This window comes from Musa acuminata, chromosome BXJ2-4 (assembly GCF_036884655.1).
Source record: "Musa acuminata AAA Group cultivar baxijiao chromosome BXJ2-4, Cavendish_Baxijiao_AAA, whole genome shotgun sequence".
Lineage (NCBI taxonomy): Eukaryota > Viridiplantae > Streptophyta > Magnoliopsida > Zingiberales > Musaceae > Musa > Musa acuminata.
In genome coordinates, this window is record NC_088341.1 from 3,756,406 (window position 1) to 3,777,500 (window position 21,095).

At 35.5% G+C, this 21,095-nt stretch overlaps 4 protein-coding genes across 4 annotated transcripts in view; 3 read left to right on the forward strand and 1 right to left on the reverse strand.

Annotated features, from left to right (window-relative positions):
• Positions 1–1,822: 1,822 nt before the first annotated feature.
• On the forward strand, positions 1,823–7,881 carry LOC135608914 (uncharacterized). Its single transcript, XM_065101974.1, has 11 exons — positions 1,823–2,026; positions 2,100–2,289; positions 2,390–2,464; positions 2,553–2,790; positions 2,870–2,994; positions 5,611–5,644; positions 5,733–5,779; positions 5,948–6,082; positions 7,172–7,236; positions 7,310–7,379; positions 7,462–7,881. Exons 1-11 carry the CDS (start codon positions 1,906–1,908, stop codon positions 7,592–7,594), a joined length of 1,233 nt encoding a protein of 410 aa, XP_064958046.1. The 5' UTR covers positions 1,823–1,905; the 3' UTR covers positions 7,595–7,881.
• Positions 7,882–8,148: 267 nt separating this feature from the next.
• On the forward strand, positions 8,149–12,743 carry LOC135609552 (rac-like GTP-binding protein 5). Its single transcript, XM_065102929.1, has 7 exons — positions 8,149–8,579; positions 10,092–10,179; positions 10,307–10,416; positions 10,533–10,596; positions 12,047–12,111; positions 12,192–12,257; positions 12,349–12,743. Exons 1-7 carry the CDS (start codon positions 8,481–8,483, stop codon positions 12,448–12,450), a joined length of 594 nt encoding a protein of 197 aa, XP_064959001.1. The 5' UTR covers positions 8,149–8,480; the 3' UTR covers positions 12,451–12,743.
• Positions 12,744–14,071: 1,328 nt separating this feature from the next.
• Positions 14,072–18,815, reverse strand: LOC135609553 (SKP1-like protein 1). Its single transcript, XM_065102930.1, has 2 exons — positions 18,395–18,815; positions 14,072–14,426 (listed from the first exon to the last, which is right to left on the reverse strand). The coding sequence occupies exons 1-2, from the start codon at positions 18,701–18,703 to the stop codon at positions 14,253–14,255; spliced, it is 483 nt and encodes a 160-aa protein (XP_064959002.1). The 5' UTR covers positions 18,704–18,815; the 3' UTR covers positions 14,072–14,252.
• Positions 18,816–20,709: 1,894 nt separating this feature from the next.
• The window catches only part of LOC135609554 (probable protein phosphatase 2C 60), a 9,026-nt gene continuing 8,640 nt past the window's right edge, over positions 20,710–21,095 (forward strand). Inside the window, exon 1 of the mRNA XM_065102931.1 lies at positions 20,710–21,095. This exon is cut by the window's right edge and continues 16 nt beyond it. The gene's annotated coding sequence lies outside the window, so the exon portion shown is untranslated.

Consider the following 21,095-nt stretch of genomic DNA (forward strand, 5'->3'; position numbering starts at 1 on the left):
GTCGGAGGGAAGGGCGAGAGAAGGCAAGGAAGGAGCGCCTATTTATACTGTCTGGGTTAGAGAGAGAGAGAGAGAGAGAGAAGGATTGGGTCTATATTTAGGTAGGTGAAGGATGGTGGAGAGACCGACGACACAGAGAAGCCGTGGCTGAGGACTCCTTCAAATCGTTGCAATGTTCGTGTGTAGATCTGTACATGAACGTACTCTCATTGACCATTTGGATTCATGACGAGGCTTTTGCGTTGACCATCTCGATTCGCATGTCAACGACATATGGTGGCATTTATTCTTGCTATCATGATCGATAACATTAGGGGTCAAAATAAATGGCGCCCCAAAGCTCACATTCTGTCTCGGTAAGTATTTATTTGTTCGTAGAATTAGAGTGAGGTGAAAGAAGTCTTAGAAGGGTTTGAGACATAATGATAATTTTTACTGAGGTTTGGAAGAGTTCAGAAGATTAGTAGTTTATTAAACAATATTTTAAAATATATAAATATAACTGGTAAACCAAGAAAACTTTTTTACAGTATTAATCTATAAACATAAGATAGTTATTGAGATTAAGAGAAAATATTTTTTTTTATAAAGTATAGTTAAAAAGAAGAAAGATTTTAGCATAAGTTATATTATATTGATTAAAAAATGCATCATGATAAAGTGGGGCTAATTTATATATTATCCTCTATAATTAGTTATCTTTAATATTTTGATTCGTGTACCTTTAAAAGTTATATTAGGATCTATATGCTTACGAAAGTTAAACATTTAATTATGTTTCTTCTCACACTATCAGGTTTACTAATAGAAATATTGTACGTGCTACTATTAGTAGTAGACTACAATAATGTCGATCTGCACGTGCTCAACAATAAATCATACAGTATTTTCATTAGTATAGTTGATAACGCGAAGAGAAACAAAATTAAATATTTTACTAAGTATAGGGATTCCAATATTATTTTTGAAAAATATAGAGATCGAGATGCTAAAGATAATTAGTCTTGAAAAAGTGTATAAATATTTATTATGGTAAATTTTATCAAAGAAGGATGCATATTTAAATTATATGTATGTAAGGTGGTGTAATAACTAAATTTAGAATTATGGATAACATATATTAAGTGGGAGAGAAATATATTATTTTTTTCATAATCAACTTCTATTACAAATACCATGATATCCAAAACTCACTTTAAAAGAGCTTTCTAGATATGTTCCCATATATAAGTATTTATCTCAAAAATATCAATTTAAGTACCGAAAGGATATTCAAAAATACTCTTGATATAATCTTATAAGATTCGATAATAAGTTTAAAGTCTGATAAAGACGATATTATAAGAGAAGAATCACGATTGACTTTAAATTATCATTGGATTTAAACCACAAATAATCGACTTAACACTAGAAAAAATAAAAAAAATATTTTTTATTCTTAAATAATAATATATATGGTTGATGAATAAAATGAGAAAAATTTATGTAAGATAGTATTAAGTTGACCTATAAATACTCTAGTTAAAAAAAAAGATAATTAATATTAATAGAAAATACAGGGTAAATATTAAGAAAATTTTATTATAAATTAATATTTTATAATTATCTTAATTTAAACAAAGAATTACTATGAATAGACCTCAACGACATAGCTTACTCCATCCAATGGGAAACGACGATTACATAGGAAACGAACAATCCCCATTTCCATTTTATTTTATCTTATTTCTTATTGCTACGATGCCAGTCACACTTTCCCGCCAAAATATTCGAACCTCCCTCCATTTCCCTCGTTTCCAAACCCCCTCGGTACAGCTTGCTTGTTCTCATCACCTACGATTCCTCGTCGCCACCAGTCCTCCCTCGATCGATTGCTCCCTCTCCGAGGCCCGAAACTGATGCAAAATGGCAGCCCATGGAGATGACCTCGACCTCCTCCTCTCCCTCCGAGACGAGCGAGTGCTGGAGACCCCACCCGCCTCCCCCTCGTCCCGTCCTCCTCCTCCTCCTCCTCCTCATCCCTCAGGTGACTCCTCCTCCTCCTCTTTCGATTCTTCCTCCTCATACTAAAACTTCTGATCTGATTCTTTACGTTCTAGGGTACACTTCGGATGACGGGTCCCCGAGAAGTTCTCGACCGGCCAACATGTCGGTGTTCCGCGATGCTGTCAAGGATTACATGGATGATAATCCGGTAACGGTCGAAGCGGCTCCCCACAAATCGACCAAGCCAAGGAGGTCAGACGAAGTCGAAGTCGAAGTCGAGAAGTTCTCAGGGCTCAGAATTAGGTTGAAAATAAACGAAAATCGACGTTGAATGCTCGTCAGTTCTCTTATTTGGTCTGATTGTTTGCCTGAATTCTTTATTGTTTCTTTTTGTGGTCATCAGGAGTTCATTGGTTTCCTCTGTTGAGCTTGCTAATCGTTTCTCAGATGTCCGTTTCGTTCGCATGCCTACCATCAGGTATGCTGTTTGATTTAATGCTTGGCTGAAAAAAGGGAAAGAAAAGTGTCGTTGTGTGCTTAAACATTAAAACTGTGTTCTTTGTTAGGAATTTGCTTGCCGGTGATACTATCTCTGGATGTTGGGCAACGGTTGGTGTCCTAACCGAAAACGGAGCTCCTAAATTGAGCTCAACTGGGAAGAGCTACTGCATATGGAAAATGGGGTGTTTGAATGAAACAGATGTGTCTGTTTTCTTGTTCGGAGATGCATACAAAATGAACTGCAAGGAGCGCGTAGGGACGGTATTTGCACTTTTCAGTGCTGGAGTAAGGAAGGATGCTGGGGTATGTGCTGTATTCTTAGCTTCAAGAATATATCAAGAATGATGTCTATGTTGTGCTTATGTTGGTTGAATTTAATTAGGGGAAGGGGTTTTCTCTGAGTGTTTATTCAGCCAGTCAAATGCTCAAGATGGGGACGTCTGCCGACTATGGCATCTGCAAAGGCAAAAGAAAAGATGGGATGGCTTGCACAATTGTCATAAACAAGTATGTTTGCCGTTTTCTCACCCTGGTCTCCTTTGATGGTCAAACCATGTTTGGAAACCTTGTGGCCTTTGACAGTTTCCTAGCATTATGGTGGGAATTGCAATTGTCTTTCTCCAGCGATTAAACTGCTTGGTGAAGTTGGGAATTTATTTATTTAATGTTGAAACCAGCACAATGCTGATCAGATTTCACTGCTAAATACTACTTTTGAATTGTTTGAGGCATGATAACACTGAGGGAAATCGAATTGCACTTTTTCATGAGACGATCCTTTCACTAAGCTGACCAACTTTGCTTGAATTGGTCTGTTATAACATGATACACTATAGATTTTAATATGAATGGTTGATAGTTTTTTTTCTCCATTTTGTTCATAATCGACTATAGATCCAACTGTAATGTCGTAAAAAATTATAATCACTTAACCTAAGATATATACAAACATCCCATGGCCACTGACTAACAAACTAGCTGAACTCACTAAAATGTTAATATGATTATTTTCTTAACCCATAGGGTCATGGTCATGGCTGTTCTCCAAAGAGCGACATGCATGAGTAGTTTCTACCTAAATAATCATAGTAAAGACAAGCAATATTCAGGTGATAATGGATTATGGACCTATGCCTGCTAAGTAACTATAAACACCCTATGCTCAATCATAGGAACTGTCAGTTTGGAGGATTACATTTGGAATGATAGGAAACAAAGAATAGACAAGATCATGAGATGCTTGGTTGAGCACAAGGACTCGATAACAAAATATTTTGAGATTCCATGTTCCATATTATGAGAAGATTCAATCACAAACTAATTTTAGATTTCTGCACCAAACCAAGTAGAGACTTAATTTTCAAATTCCTAACTTACAAAAATCTTAGGCTGCTTGCTTTTAATTACTAGGTCTATGGTATCCTGTCTATTCTTTTAGCACACATCTTTAAGAGGGTAGGCCACTGGGTTCATGATAAATGATACTGAGAAAATTTGTGGATGCACTTCTTATGTGATTACCAGTAGGTTGAGTTGATATCAAATGTGTTCAATTGTGCATGGATTTTTTGGTCAAGGACATTCTGGTTATTTTTATAGCTTGATTATTGAAACTTGAGCTTTGTTTACATTAGTATCCCCTGGCCCACTAAGATGAAATGACCTCATCTATGAAGCTTCTCACTTCGGTAGCAAGAAACTTCCACTTGCATGATACTAGTGTCAACATTATTAACCAGAAAGTCTTTACTCTACACAAACATTTAGGAAAAAAGAGAGGCTTTTCTATAATATCGTGGATCAAATTGTTCAAAACATTTCAATGTTGAAACACAAGCATTCTTGTTAGCAATTTTGATTGAAAATTTAGTCATTTGGAAAACTTTTATTTTTTGTTTTCCTACATTTTGATTTACTCTGGAAATCCATTACCAAGAAATCCATAGGTTTCTTCTTATTCATATGTGAAACTAATCATTGTCATAAAAAGCAATCTTGAAGGAAAAGTTTGGTCATTTTTGATACTCGAAACACTTCTAGACTTCTAGCCATAAACCTCTTTACATGTGACCTCTAAGTCTAATATTTTTCCCTTTAAGATTTTCTTTCGTATCTGATCAAGTTGGAGTCTTCTAGGTGCAAGGTATCATTTGGAAGTTGCTTGGGGTTAAAACTATTCTAAATTGAGCTTAAAACGATTCTAAATTCTTTCAGGAGGAACTAGGGGGTTATAATATCCTATAGTATCATACTATAATTAAAATATTTAAAGCATATAATCATTTAGGTAATAACATTCAAATTCTGCTACATACTATAGAGCTAAAAAAAATAAACATATCCCCTGCCATTAAACACACACATGTTTAACATAGACCATACACATTCCAATACTTTACCAGTGACTCTTAGGTTTTACTGTTTACATTAGCTATTCTGCATACTAAATTAACTTCTACGGCATTTAAATTCTTCCACATACTGGTCCAATTAATTCAAATAAGACAAGCACTGCAAAGATAGTCAAATTTTAAAAATGTTGCATGCTGTAGCAGTGAAAAGGACAGATTCCTCTCCTATCAAGTTGTCCATTAAGCTGCACCTGCAAGTAAATTCCAGCATCTCTTAGTATTCTTTTGAATTTCTTTCTAGAACAGTCTGTAGAAACTAATCTAAATTTTGGAACATTTCTGAGGAAGATGGAGGCATAAAGAGAAGTAAGAGAGTTCTTGGTGAGAATATTCTAAAAGGTTAAATGAACACTTGTGATTTCTTTCTCATTCATCCTTCTTTCCTTTTTCAGTTTTTTCTTTGTTCTTATATCCCTTTGAATTTGGCAAAGGAAAAAATTTGGTTGTTTTAAGCACTTCTATCTCATCTGTAACATTCTAGGTACTGCATAGCAACTGGACTAAACACTATCGCTAGTATCATGCCTAATCTTATTTTAGCAAGAGTCATCATTTTGTTTTCCAAATATTTTTTGCTGTCTTTGCTTTTCTTTCACCACTGAAATGTAAAATTTTCTTTCCTGGCTAATTTCCTATAAATTGCTTATTTACATTATTGGCAAACCATACACATTTGATTTTGCATCTTTTTTTTTGCTTTATTATTTTTCAGATGTCAAGGAATATACTGTAAATTCCACTCATCAGTAAGAATGATCAACCAAGTTCATTTCATGTAATTCACTCATTACACAATTGAATAAGCTATTATTTCCTCATTTTTCTTTTTATCAGAAAGCTTCCCAGATGTATACTTCCAAGCGATCTGAGCTCAGGGGTGGGTAAGTAATATTTTTTTTGTTATACTGTTTTAAATATGTTTCTGACTCATCTATCTTATACTTAAAGCCAGTCAGTTGAGGTTCTTTTTTCTACAGTTCATTGACTTTCTACAACATTCTTATTGACTGGTCAACTGTTTGTATGTTCCATTTATCTTCGGGAAACAGGAACTTACAAACTGCATTCAAGCGTGAAGCAGAAGGAATTTATATGGTTGATCCTTTAGCTGAGAGATCAAACTCGAGAAAGCCACTCCAGCCAGTGAAAGTGATGTCTATTGATGGACTCAGAAAAGCTTTGAGGTATTTGGTATTTTGCTTTGGTTATCTTCCTCATAGAAGCATGTGATGTTTTGTTTATATAAAAATATATTCTTGCTGAAATCTGAAACAAAATATTTGTTGATAGATCCTCAGACTATCAACTCTGTAAAATTGGTATGACTATGTAACATGTAATAACCACACAAGTTCTCTTCCTACTAAATTTGCACCTTTCATTGAAGAATACATTTGTAACTAAATCTGAATTACAGCTGCCGGAGTTTTCTCAAGTTAACTCTTATGGTACAAAAGAAATATGTGTAATGGTCTTGTACAAATGATTGTATGATCATGTCATCCGTTCTTCATGATTTATTTTCCTACTAAATAATGCAGTCACCTCAGTGAATAAATTTTGAACTAATTGTGAATCCAAGCCGCTGTTTTTCCTCTAAATTTTTTAGTGTAACTTAAGAGAAAGGGTAATGGTCATGTAGGTGGAAGTTTTCGGTCCTAGAATACAATTTTCACTGTAGAGTTTGTTTTATATGTAAGAAAATCTTTTACTTCACGATGCACTCAGTATTAGTCATCTAATCAAGAAAAGTTTTATTTTAGATGGGATAATATATAATTAAGTTGCACTGTAAAAATTTGTGAAGATTGTCTTCAGAACAGATGACCAATATTATGAGTTCAAGGTGATTTCCTTTAGATTGACTAATGCATCAATTTTTAAGGTCTCATTGATGATATTTTTTGAATCATTACAATTATGAGTTCAAGGTGAAGTTTGTTACAATAATAATATAATCTCTAAAGTTCCTCTTCTTTCTAATCCTTTTCTTTCTTCCTTTTTTTTTCTTTTCTATCTCACCAACTTAACTTGAGTTAAGATGGACTTGCTGGCATTTAACCTTTTGCTTCTGGTTTCTTTTGGTCCTTAACATGTTTCTTCAATTATTTCGAGATCAAGCCTGGTATGTTTGATGGATGAGATTCAAGTTGAACCTTCTTTTAGCTCAGGAACCAGATTAAATCTGTAGATGCTCATATCTGAACCAAATTACTCTTGCAATTATGCATGTACTTGTGCATTGATATGTTCCTCTCTTTATTACTGACCAGTAAAGCTGATAAGGTGACCACCATTAGCCACTCACAGGGAATCAGGTTTCTTACACACGTCACAGGTACGAGATTATCGTCCTTCCATTTATGTCTCCTTAAGCTAATTTATTGAATCTATCTGTTTGCATTTAGTAGCTCAGGAGACAAAAGATTCAAATAAAGCATCCGTACGCAATCATCAATCTGAGCGTAGGCCGGAGAAGAGGTAACTAATATACTTTTCGAATCATAAACTTGCTCGCCTTTTATGTATTCATTTCATCCCGCTGAGCCAAGTTTTATTTTAGGTCATCTTTACCGAAGGAAAAGGTGTCCAAGGCACCCATACAACATGAACTACAAACCAAAAGGAGGAAAGTTGATCACGCATCACAAAACATGATTGAACTCGACATTGTTAGTTCAGATGATGAACATTGACAGCACATGGAAGGAGGCCGAGTTGAACCTTAATTGCCATGCACAAGGTTTGGGTCACAGCACTTGGGAATGGTGGTGCTTGTGCCATTTCAAACACGTTTAGGTGAGGGCGTGGTTTTAGGTCTGCACTCACCGCATGAAAGCAAGAATATTTCTGCCTCGTACTTGAATTCTAATTCCCTCTTTATCATTTATCTTGTAAAAAAAATAATCTTATAACTATGTAAAATTGAATTAGATGTAAGCTTTTGGATTTAAATCTGAATTCGGAAGCCAGAGAGGTGTGATTTGGATTATGTTAGGTCAATCTAATTCTGGCATGCATCGTATTATAATAAATTGCAGGCGTTTCATCTTAGCTAATAACCTCTCCAATGGACCTCCACTTCAGCGATATGGGCCCACAACCGAACCAATGACATGGAGAGTAGAAAGTCGGGTTACGTGACAGGGGTAGAAATTGCACTTGATCACCTTAGCTGTCGGAGATATTTCTGCTCTTCTCACCCTCTCTCTCTCTCTCACACGAAATGACATTTCATCTCTCTGTCGATGTATCTGTCATCGGGAGGTTGCTTCTCTCCGCGACCGCGTCAAACGCATCATCTACCGGCCGTATCTTCCTCCTTTTTCCGCCCTTCCCGCTCAGTTCAAACCCAAACGTGCACTTCTTTCATCCCTCTGATAAGAGGAAACGAGAAGCCAAAGATCAGAAAAAAAAAGATCTCTTTCCTCTTACCTGCTCTTGTCTTCATGATGGAGACCCTGAGAGGTTTGCGGGTTCCGCCTTCCCTCTCTGGTTTTGGTTTTTCAGACTTGTAATAGCTGCGGCCGCGGCGGCGGAGGAGGTCGAGGGAACGAAGCGTGAGCAGGTAGGTGGGGGGAGATGAGCGCGTCGAGCTTTGTAAAGTGCGTCACGGTGGGCGACGGGGCCGTCGGCAAGACCTGCATGCTTATTTCGTACACCAGCAATACTTTCCCCACGGTAAGTGCTAAGCGCGATAAACAGATAAAAATCATATGAAATTTGTGGATTCTTTCTTATTTCATTTCCATGGAGAAGAGCGCAGTTAGGAATTGATACCTTTTTCAGATTGTTCTAGGGAATATAGATGGAAAAATGCTTCCTTTTTCTGTTTTCCTGCTCATTCTGTAAGTTGAATTGTATCTACAATGTTGGGTTATGTGGTTTTGGTTGGCTGATCTGAGAAAGCGTTGGACTTGTACTGTAATTGGTTCGTTAACTACAAGAAAGGCTTGTTTAGGAGGGGGGGAACTCTTTTTTATCACACCTAATTAGTTTCAATATATCTATGGAATTCTTCGTTTTAGATCTTAGGAAGGGCTTATTGGGGAAGTAATCTAACTTTATGTAAAAATCTTGCGTCATTCGTAAAGCAATAGTTCAAAACCTTTCTACTTTGTGTGTAAGTTGTTGAATGCAAATAAAATGAGAGAATATATACAATGTACGATTTGAAGTTTTGCATATTTGCTACTAAGAACCTCTAAAGACTAATTTTTTTGTCACATTCTTTTAAAAATACATACATGCCGCCATTAAAAAATTATTTGGTCATATATCCTGTTCTTTTAGATTTTCTCTATATTATCAACTTAACCATGGTTAGATAATTTGATTAGTTAAAACATTTTTGAACTTTCTTTCATGTCTTTTTAACATCACATTTTTCGTTGCGGTGTGAAAAAGTTAGAAAATTAGTTTTAGTTTTATGAAATATCGGTCAAAATATATTATTATTTCCAACCTTACCTTATTTAAATTATTATTCAACGTTAACATCCATTTAAGTACCTAACTTGGAAATTTAACTTGGTGTTATATGTTAGCTGATATTGATTTTATAAGAACATATGTACTTTAAAATGTTATTGTTTAAGTGTCATGTTCTGTATGTTCTTAGTGGCAGATATGTTTAAAACCTGAAAATATTGCTTGTGCTTTTTGTATCTTCTCCTCTATGGTAATTTATGGTTTTTGTGTTTGATGAAGATACATAAACAAGGAATGTATATACATAAAAACATGCACATACATATACGTATGCACATGCACAAGCACACATCTGTATAAACAAACCTCCTATTTATATGTTTTCAAATCTTTCTGCTTTCTCAAATCCAACCTTGTGCCCAAATCCGTAGTGCTTCTCGCTTCAGGCTACCTAAGTTCAAAAACCAGTGCACTGTCTATCGAAGATATAGTATGTGATGTGCAGAAAATGATGGCTTTATTCCAATTTTTAGCCAGTAAACTTGGTCCTTCTTCCAAGTCTCCAGAAGTTAAACTTTTAGCCTCATCTAGCATTTCAGATTTTATGAAAATAGGCTGATATTTCAATGAATCTGGTCCGTGGTGATGTTCATTGTATCTTTGTACAACAATTCATTCAAGCTGGTCCTTCGGTGATTGTAATACGATCTTGGGTGACAAGGAACTTGTTTTACTTATATTTGTTTTATTTTTCTGGTACAGGATTATATTCCAACTGTCTTTGACAATTTCAGTGCAAATGTTGTGGTTGATGGTAACACAGTTAACTTGGGCTTGTGGGATACTGCAGGTAATTCTAACCTTTTTCTTTGTTGCACCCTCTTTCTTCATTCTTTGCTTTTCTCGTGTTCCATTGGCCTTTGCTCTGGTCTAAATTATTAGCAGCCCCAATCTAATACCATACTTTAGTGGAACAGGCCAGGAGGATTACAATAGATTAAGACCTTTGAGCTACCGAGGTGCAGATGTTTTTCTTCTGGCATTCTCTCTTATAAGTAAAGGAAGCTATGAGAATGTATCTAAGAAGGTAAGAAAGTGATTGTTTACCTTTTTATCTTGTTTGAATATATGCTTATTGTTATTTCATCACTTTATTGTTTGCTCTATTTTATCTTAATCGGTTTTTTCTTTATCACTCTGCAGTGGATTCCTGAATTAAGACATTATGCACCTGGTGTGCCTATAATTCTTGTTGGAACAAAGCTTGGTAATAATCTTAACTGAACATAACTTGTTTTGATTTTCTAAATTGCATATGTATTTATACTTTCTCATACACGTGCCTTTGGTCAACTACATTTCTCTGTTTAAAGAGCCATACTGTTTAACTCTCATTTCTTGTGCATCTGATTGGACAGTCATTACACTAAATGGCAAAGGTGAAATTGACATACCAAGGCACCGGAAAGAGTCTGAATTAGTTCTTGTCATAACTACATAAATGACTAACATTATAGCTAAAATTATGGACTCCTGTAAATAGAAAGCAGTCAGCTTTTGAGTTGACAGAATCAACACGCTTAAGAGCAAAGGTGAAAGTGGCAAACCAAATCCATGTAGATGGCAAACTATTTGTTTGCCTTTCAACTAAAACCTGAAGGAACGTATATGTAAACTTATTCATGAGCTGGACCATGCAAGAAAGCATTAATGATATCAAGTTGATATAAAGGTAATCCTCAAACTGAAGCAACTGCCAAAAGACACCGAACGATTACTAATTTAGCAACCGGTGTGAAGAACTTGATACGACTTTCCAGTGTGTTGCCTTTAACTACAAGATGACCCTTGTAAAGTTTAATGTTTCCATCATGCTGATGCTTTAGTTAAGAAACCATTTGCATTCAATGATTTATTTTCTTGTGGTAAAGATGGTAGAGAGTGAGTATTATTACTTTCTAAGGCTCCAATTTCAGCCTTCATTGCTGCACACAACTGTTGTAATCTAATTGCATCTGAAGATGCGATAGGCTCCTCAAAAGATACAGAAATAAGAAATGGATGATGAGTTGCAGAAAAAATTGTTATAGGAAACAAATTGAGCAGTTGAATGAGTTATATATGATGGCTTCATGAATCTCGAAGAAGCATTTGATGGACCACTGGTGTTACTGTTACAAAATATGATCAGGAAGTTGAGTTGAAAGAGTACAAATAACAGTACTGGTGTTGCATCTTAGACTGGTTTGGGTTATTAGATGTTAAAGCAAGGCTTTCTTTTGCGGACGAATGATGATTGCAATGAAATTTTGGCTATATTACAAATGATATGTTGGTATGGAGACAAGATTTTCTTTCAAAAGGATTGAGGTTTTCTTTTGTTCTTGATTCCTGTAGCATACTTAATATAATGGGATAATGATTTGTTCTTTTCTTGGTTTCCCTGAGATGATGGGATGAGGATCGGCTCATTGCAGCTCGGGATATGCAGACCAGGTTCACTTAGTTTCTCATTTTTTACCTGGACAGCCAATTCGGCAAATTTCCTTATATGTAGGCTAGACCATAGATTTGGTACAAAATGATTAGCTTAGGATCTCTCTGACCTATCCATACACATTAATGAGTGGTCTTTGTTTAATTCCTAAATTAAATTTGTGAAAGTTTTATATAATTTACTTATTTCAACGAAATATATGTTGTGGCTTTGTTCACAGATCTACGGGATGATGAGCAGTTTTTCATAGATCACCCTGGTTCGACTTCCATTACTAACGCTCAAGTAAGAGTGAATATCTTGGCTTTTAATTAGAATCTCATTTGGACTGTGTTCTGCTTATGATGATTCTCTTATTAATCAAGGGCGAGGAGCTGAGGAAGCAAATCGGTGCTCCTTGCTACATCGAGTGCAGTTCAAAGACCCAAGAAGTATATAATTTCCCCTGCTGTTATTCTTTATAGTCTTTATAGTGTTGCCGATGGATATATTTCAGTTTTCATATAAATTTGTGATGTGCAGAACATTAAGCCAGTGTTCGACGCAGCTATTAAGGTGGCACTTCAGCCGTCGAATCGAAAGAAAAAGAAGAAGAAAGCACAGAAGGGATGCTTCATCTTGTGATCAGATGAGTTCTCAAATTGTTTTAAGGTTTTACTGTTTGGTGTATATCAAGAGCAGTTGCAACACATGGAAGCATATCTGAAAAATGATCCTTTTTCTTTTCTTCCTTTTCTTGTGATTTGTAGTTTTAGTGCATGTATCTTCGGATGATCTATTGTCATGTTGTGGAGAAAATCTTGCTCGAATCAGTTTTCCTTACACAAGAATAGTAATCTAAGCTTAAGCTTTGCTTTCTACAATTGATTGTTCAGTTAAATCTTTTTTTTTGAAGATGAAAAAATTACTACATTAAATGATGTACATGATGTTCACACGCATCATTCGCATATTAATATTGTTTAGCTAAATATTATTTACAGAGTCTCATGAAAATGATCAGATGGTATTTATTTATCATTATAGTTTCATTTTTTTTTTGGGTATCGATGCTATCTGATTCTTTGCTTTCATTAATATGTTGCCTATCATACAATGGTGGTTAGTCTTGAAAGCATAAAAATCTGTAATATGCTGTATTAAAATACAAAAATAATCTTTAGGTCAGGATTGAAATCAAATACTTAGATCTAGTTTAACGATATATATCTTTTGATGTTATATGTTCAGAGATTTTTGTTTGATATGCAAGACACCGTCTTTAATCCAAGCCCAAAAAGAATCTTAGAATCTTAGTTTTTAACTTTTTGGTGTTTTATGTAGTGGATTACATTTTAAGATACAACATGAGACTAGATTCATAGTTTCTAACTTTTTCCGATCTATCAATTATATTTCTTAGATATAGAAACTAAATACAAAAAATATCAAAAGTAAAACCATGAGACAAGTGCGCGTTCGTGTTTGATTAATATGGGTTGTACGACTTCAATACCCACACGCTTGCATATACTTACGCACGTGTTCACACGCACCCGTGCATGCATGCACGTGCACCGACGTAAACACACGCATAAGTACACGCATGAACACACGTGCGCATACGCATACGTGCACACACGTACCCACACATGCAAATGCATACGCGTGTACGTTTGCATGCACACGCACATGCATACATCAATGCAAACACACACATTGACGTGCGTCGACGCTCATGCGAACACGCAACATACAACTCGTTTACACACACTATCTCAGCTGATCCACAGCGTTGTAGCTCCGAATCTGGGAAACCTCCAGTGTACCACGCGGCAATCCTCGTATAAAATGGCAGACAAGTCCACCAGAATGTAAAGGAATCCAAGTTAGGTTCAGCAACTTGTCCCTCTAAATTGATACGAGGAATCATAAACGGATAATACTGATATATATCATGAATTGTATTATTCGATATATATCATACTGATAGTTGATCGCGATACATCGACGACCGATGATATAGACCATAGACCGATAAGAGGAATCATGAAGGGATACTACACAACTCGAACAGAAATTGACACGGGGACCCTTCCAAATCAATCTCTGGATACATCTGCCACAGCTGCTGCCGCAATTCAATCGCTTGTTTCTAATAGCAGACGCAACGGAGAAGCCTCATATATATATAACTGGGGTCTTTTAGCACGTCTCACGCTCGCCACAAGCAACGAAATAACCAATTTTCTAGAGAAACACAAGGTTGCCGAGAGTGAAAAGCCAGTGTCTTTGGGTGATCATTCGGTTTCCAATCTTACATACAACACATAAAAGTCGGACATCAACCACAAGGTTATTAGCCAAGTCCAAAACTAACCCTAATAGATCCACCACCACATGGGAATAAAAGAAGATTAAGATGTCTGAAGGACTGCAATAAGCCATCACTCGAAAGCCCATTGATTCTCCCTCCGAACCTCTTCCTCTTCCTCAGGCGTGAAGTCGTTCTTGATGTTGAAGGTTTTGCGGATCTCCTCTGGGGTCTTGCCCTTGATCATGTCGGCCACAGTCTGGCAAGTCAAATCCAGCAGGCCCTTTATGTTTAGATAATTTGCAGCCTGAGTGAACCACAAGATCATTAAGACAAAAAGGTAAATTGTGACTATAAATACAGGGATAAGATAGTTGTTGGCAGGTGATCTGTTTGGATAAAACTGAACATTTAGTTTAATGATGCTTAATTTTCCAATTGAGAGAAAAAGAAACCAGAACTGAGTTTCATCTGGTATGGGTACATCAACTACAAAAATGAATGCATGATAATTAGAAATCTTAAGGTTCCAAGCATATATAAGCATGAAAACTGAGTTTCATCAGGTATAGATACATCCAACTACAAAAGAGAATGCATGAGAATAAGAAACCTTAAGGTTCCGATCATATAAGCTTGAAGTAATCCACGTGGACCAAAATGTGCATGGACAAGCCAAAAATCATATACATGATATTTGTACCATAAGAAAGCAGAAAATGATGTGTATGTAAGAATGCAGAAAGGCTCATATTTCTCAGTCGCTGCAAGCTTGCAACACAATCTGGATAGGAACTTCAACAGCAATTGCAAATAATTCCCATTTGGCTACCACACTTGGATAAGTAGGCCAGTGGTCCGGCCCTTGAAAATGCTTGAAATGTCCATGCACACCACACTTGGATACTTCCTTGCATATGTTTGCTTCAAAACATAATAGGATTCTTATGCCATTGACACATTATAAGTGTATTGCACACATGCAGGATGTTTATAACATCCATTTAAGGCTTCAGGACGTCTTAGAAATTGACAATATGCACAAACGTGGTATTCCAAACTATCCTTTGTGCACTCATGGAGCAGACTAACCCCTAATAACATCAGGAGGTAGTCAGCTCAGAGAATAAGATATCCTAAAAGTAGGTGTGGCTTAGTGCTAGAGGCATAAATAAGTCCAGGCAATCAACAAACAACATTTTCTTATCTGATTAGGACTCCAAAGGCTTAGATCAGAGGTTGTATGATCATACCTGGAGTAAATCTTAACAAGTAGAATAGCACATGATATGGGCAAGGCCATCAAGTATATTTATCTTCATATGTTATTGTAATTATCTATGTTATATAACATAGGCAACTTATGATCATGATATACGAGCTTACAAAAAGCAGACTGACCATTTCAAACACAATCTATATGGAATGGACAGCTTATTGCATGGAGCTCCAGCTTATGTGAGATTTATGGAGGCTCAATGTACATAGCCTTATCGCTAGACATACTTAGGCCATTTTCGTGAAGCTTAAGAAGACAATTCATACTCAAAAGCACTAGAAGACTTATGAAGATCATTACATACTACACCTATATAATACATTAGCGTAAACTATGTACTGATGGTACAAGAGTCAACAAATGTTGGTATCAAGTAGACACAACATATACACAAAAGAACAAGGTTTGGCATCAGTTGCATTTACAAAATAATTTTAAAAGACCCTAAGCAAGGTTGCTAAAATGCATTGGCAATTAGAGACAGCAATCTCGTAAAAGGTGTAGGCAAAAGGTATAAGCATGTAGGCAAACATCTAGGACAAAGTTTTGTTCTAAATGAGGTCTATGTGGCTATACATAGAGTCACGTATGCATATGTGATCATATGACCTACCTGCATTAGGCTGTGTGGCCATAACGAGCAATGTTATTTTATATGCGAAGTCTATCATGCATATGTGAATTACGTAAGTATGAAAATGTAATCACATATGTGGTTCACATTTTCTTTTTGTTGATATTGTTTCAAATCTTATATATGATCCATGATAATATGACATTATCACGTAGACATTTGATCACTTCTTATAACTTAGCAATTCAACAAGCAATTCAACAAGTTCCTAAAGAGCATAATGACATCATATACATTATTATTTTGGTCTTAGCATATATTTACCTATTAATATGCTTGATCATATACTTATATTTATCCTCGTGATATTATTTAAATATTTTAGTTGAACTGCACCCGGTGTTTCATATGCTTTCATATACCACACACATGTTATGTGGTGCCACCACCCACATATTGGGATGGTTTTCTAAAACATCAAGAAAAATGCCTAAACATAATATACATTTATACATATGTATAAAAAATTCATGTGCAGATTAGTAATCCATAAGTTCCCAATAGACACATGATATATCATATGTACTACTCTTGCAATAACTTTTCCATTAAGGTTATACAAGACGGAGTTCTTATTCATTGTTGCATATTGGCTTTTCTTGTTGGAATATACAAAAAATAAGATACAAACCTAACTAGAAAGGAAGAACAATAAAAGCATATTATACAATCAAGATGGATGTCATTCATCGTTACTAAAAGACATGCATGACAACAAGATCTGACAAGCCCAGATATTGTTTATCTGTTCACTGAGATATAGTAAAACTGTTTTTACTTGTCACAAAAGACTGTGAAAATGAAGCATTCTCAAAACTACAGATATTCTCATGCCTTTCATAGTTTCATCACTTTCATGTTCTTTGAGCCAGAGGATAGTCCAATGCACAAGTCTCTGGATAATGTGGGGATTGGGGAAAGTTAATATGTGTGGCCTTAACCTTATGTGAAGAGTTTTATTTCTATGGTTTGAAACTATGTCATCCAAGTCACAATAAAGCAACCTTATTGGAGCACCAAGAGCCGCCCCTCAGCCAAATTCCAATACCTTAACTGATAATTATTTGTAATTTTGTAACAAATGATTCTTAAGGGTGAGCTTGTGGGCCTAGGTGGCTGTCCAGGCCTCAAGTACTCAAGCAATTGCTTGGGTAAGAACTTTTAAATGGACAATGAAGTACCAATGATCACCTAACGACTAGCAATCAGTCATCGATCTTGAGGTCTATAGATCCATGATCCTTTTGAGCTTCATTACTGAATATTGCTAATAATAGATTTGCAATCTGTAGTCAACCAAAAACTTCTAATAATCAACGTTAATACGCTGTTATTTACTGGTTCACAATCTACCAACGGCAAGTGATTGCTGGTTCAACGATTGCCAAGTTACAGGTGCACAAACTCCAATAGTTGATGCCCTGTCAACCATCTAACAATCCACCAATGACTAGTAATCTACTAATTGATCTATGAATAATAGTCAAGCTAATCACATCGAGAAAGGAAAAGAAAACAAAGATTCAAATATAAACATAGTCAGAAGTCCAGTCATATTAACTTCACAAAAAAAAAGGGGGGGAAAAAGTGCTTTAGTTGGTCATTCACAACAATCTTAAATGATTTCCCATCCAAGCAGACTAAACATGAAACAATGTTGGCAAAACAAGAAGCTCTGCATTAGTCTTCTCTCCCCCAAAAAAGCTAATCATCAGTCTTTAATTTCACTGTAAATATATTGTCAAGAAATAATTCCAATATTGCATTTGAGCTACCGACAAATTATAGAACCTTCTAGGACATCTTTCCAACAAGAAGTAGGATAAAAAAATATGACTTTGCAACTTTCATTGGGAAAAAAGAATAATAATGACACTAAAATAGCAGAAAAATGGAAACCTAAGGCAGCATGGGACCATAAGTGGAAAACCATTAAATAAAACTCAACATCAATAGACGCCATTGTAAACACAATAAATGACCCAAATATGCTGGTACTTCATGAATACACAACCAAATTAATTTCCCGACTACACTATTATTCATTATATATTTATATCAAATCTCGTTAATTTGTCAGGAAAAAACTGATAATGATAATCTTCTTCAAAATCAACGCATTTCCATGCGAACAAACACATTAGACTTATCCTACATTTATTGTCAGCCATAAATAATCTCTCCTGCAGCCAGAACAAACTAAAACAAAATGAATAGCATAACGAGTAGTAAGTATCTCCAAGATCGTCGATCGTCGATCGTCAATTAAACGTGTATACATATAGACCAAACCGAATCCATCAGTAGAACACAACCAACGAAAATGACAATAACAAAAGGGGGAAAGAATCAAAGATCTCACCAGGATGAGATCGAAGAGGGTGGCCTGATCGACCTTCACAAACTCGGCGTCCCAGGACTTGAGCTCGTCGTCGGCGAGCTTGGAGGCGTCGTCGGGGGACTTGGAGGAGGCGGCGGCGGAAGCATCGACGTGCTTCTTGCAGTACTCGATCACCTTGGCGAGGATCTTGGAGGTAACGTTGGGAAGCGGGATGCCGTTCTCGGCGCAGTCATCCTCGATCATGTGCTTGATGGTCTGCGACTCCATGGCTACCGCCTCGTCGACCTCGAACACCTCACCGTCCGAGCTCTTGAGCGTGATCGTCTTCATGGTCGCTGCGGTGTAGGACCGAGGTCGGAGGCAAAGGATCACGCAGGAGGAAGAAGGAGAAGAGGAAGCCCTAAGGAGACCGCTGAAGTGATAATGGCCCAAAGAAAAATAAGGCTTTCGAATATGTGATTTTATCTGAAGATTCTAATCGAGTCGCTCACTTTTCTCGAGCGGATTCCCACAAACTTTTCCACCCTTCATTTCTCTCTCTGTCGTATTTGATAAAATGATAAAAATATTTTTAAAAATAGATGGATAATTTATCGATTTTTTTAAAAAATATTTCGTTTTTACCAAAAATATTTTTTTTAAAACAAAATTGATAATATTTTTTTATTCCGAATGGATTGGATCGAATTTTATTGAATATGAGAGTATAAATAAGGTATTTTTAATCAAATTTATCTAAATTTCTCGACAACTACAAAATATGACTATGAAATATTTAATATTATTTTTAATACTTTTGGGTTGTTTCGATAATGGAGTGTAACTCATTGAAATGTCATAAAGTCTTTTCATATAAAATTATCAAGATTAATTTTTAAAAATAAAATATTTTGATTAAATACGTGATCGAATATAACCCGAGTGTAACTCGAGTATAACTTGATGAGTATTACTCTTTGAATCTTATCCAATCTTTTCTAAAATTGTTGAGTGAGATGCTAATATGTTTAGTATTATTATTTTTTATTTATATAAATTTAAAATTATGATTAAATTTAAAAAAATAATATATTTTTATTTTAAATATGTGATTCGAGTATAACTCAAATATAATCTGAGTATAACTTGAGTGTAACTCGATTTGGTCTGGTTCATCTAAAAATAATTGATTCAATTAAAAAAATTAAGTCAAAAGGATAATCATCATTTTTTTATGATTTCAGTGAGAGTATTTTATTAAAAAATTATGAAAATATCATCTCGTAAAATCTCATTAATAGAGATTTTCTTGATAAAATTAAAAAAAATAAATGATATTTTTAAATAAAAATTTCTTGCTATAAATATAGATTGATACCGTATAGTATTATTATATTTATAAGTTAACGATAAATCACGCTAAATAATAATATTTAATTAATAAAAAAATAAAAAAAATAATTTTTTTAAAAATATTAATATTAAAGTATCGATAAAATATAATGTTAAATTAATTTATATTTAGATGTAAAGTTATGTATGTTAACCTCCTCCATTAGTGGGAGTCTTGGATACACCATTTATTATTAAAAAAATATAAAATAATATAAAATAAAAATAAATGCTATCTTTATAAATGTGATAGCTAAGAATCATGATAATCAAATGCTATCTTTATAAATGTGGAATTATAATCGTCTTAGAGTTTACTTTCATGCTAAAAAGAATGGATATTAGAGATTTTCATAAGAATCATTCATTTATATCATATAAAGAGATATAAAAATAAAGAGATATACTTTATCATAGTTCTAAGCTCAAATCTCATTTTCATCATATATCTTATATAATAAAAATAAAAAAATAATAAACAAAATAGGAAATTCAAAATGTCAAACAACCGATCAACACATTCAACATAGTTCAGCAACAAATCAGTAACCACAAAACACAAGGAAAAGAAATGTCGACTTTCTACGTATTACAAATAAACTAACTATACATATTTTGTAATCATGATGTGATCTTTATTTTATTTAGGTAATCCAAACATGTTTCTTCCTCAGCGCCAAACAGACCGTCCATGTCATACACACGTGTGATGACATTGACCAATGCAACGTTATCATCGTATCACATGTGTACTTGAAATTGGTGGATGGGAAGTTGCTGTCATCACACACGTGTACTGCTCGATGGTCTGATAAGATCCAGTCTGGTCCAATTCGAATTTATTGTGGAGATAATTAATCCATGATTAAGCCAAAAAAAAGGGTTGGAAAAAGTTCCAATTCCCTTTTTGCCCTTCCGCCGATGCCAAAATTTCACCATCGCCTTTCCTAAATGACCCTCTCTGGCATTTGGTCTTTGGACTGAAGCGGTAAAGCCTCGGAGAGGGAGACATCGGCCCGATCTGCCGACTGAGGCCAAGGGCGATCCTCCTCCTCCTCCTCTTCGATCCTCGGAAGAGCCAACGCATTCCCAGATCTGAGGCGTTTCGGAGGCGATTCCGGTCAGAAAGGAGGGTTTCTTTTGTGACGGATCCCTCTCTGACGCGTCGGATTTGGGGTGATTCTTTAGGGGCGATTGCTTTTGGGCTGACTTGGTGGAATTTGGGTTGGAGCCGACGGGAAGATTGTGCTGGTGAGGAACAGTGGCAAGATTGTCTTGCGCACGAAGGGGAACTGGGATTCTGATCTCGCGTCTTGATTCGATCTGATTCGGGGAAAGAGATCGACCTTGC

What these genes read in the sequence shown, in the direction of transcription:
- LOC135608914 (XM_065101974.1), top strand. Translation starts at nt 1,906, where the DNA reads ATGGCAGCCCATGGAGATGACCTCGACCTCCTCCTCTCCCTCCGAGAC. An exon ending in TCCTCCTCCTCATCCCTCAG is followed by an intron (nt 2,027 to 2,099) that starts GTGACTCCTCCT and finishes TTTACGTTCTAG; the next exon opens with GGTACACTTCGGATGACGGG. An exon ending in TGCACAATTGTCATAAACAA is followed by an intron (nt 2,995 to 5,610) that starts GTATGTTTGCCG and finishes ATTATTTTTCAG; the next exon opens with ATGTCAAGGAATATACTGTA.
- LOC135609552 (XM_065102929.1), top strand. Translation starts at nt 8,481, where the DNA reads ATGAGCGCGTCGAGCTTTGTAAAGTGCGTCACGGTGGGCGACGGGGCC. An exon ending in TCTTGTTGGAACAAAGCTTG is followed by an intron (nt 10,597 to 12,046) that starts GTAATAATCTTA and finishes CTTTGTTCACAG; the next exon opens with ATCTACGGGATGATGAGCAG. An exon ending in GCAGTTCAAAGACCCAAGAA is followed by an intron (nt 12,258 to 12,348) that starts GTATATAATTTC and finishes TGTGATGTGCAG; the next exon opens with AACATTAAGCCAGTGTTCGA.
- LOC135609553 (XM_065102930.1), bottom strand. Translation starts at nt 18,703, where the DNA reads ATGAAGACGATCACGCTCAAGAGCTCGGACGGTGAGGTGTTCGAGGTC. An exon ending in CCCTCTTCGATCTCATCCTG is followed by an intron (nt 14,427 to 18,394) that starts GTGAGATCTTTG and finishes TGGTTCACTCAG; the next exon opens with GCTGCAAATTATCTAAACAT.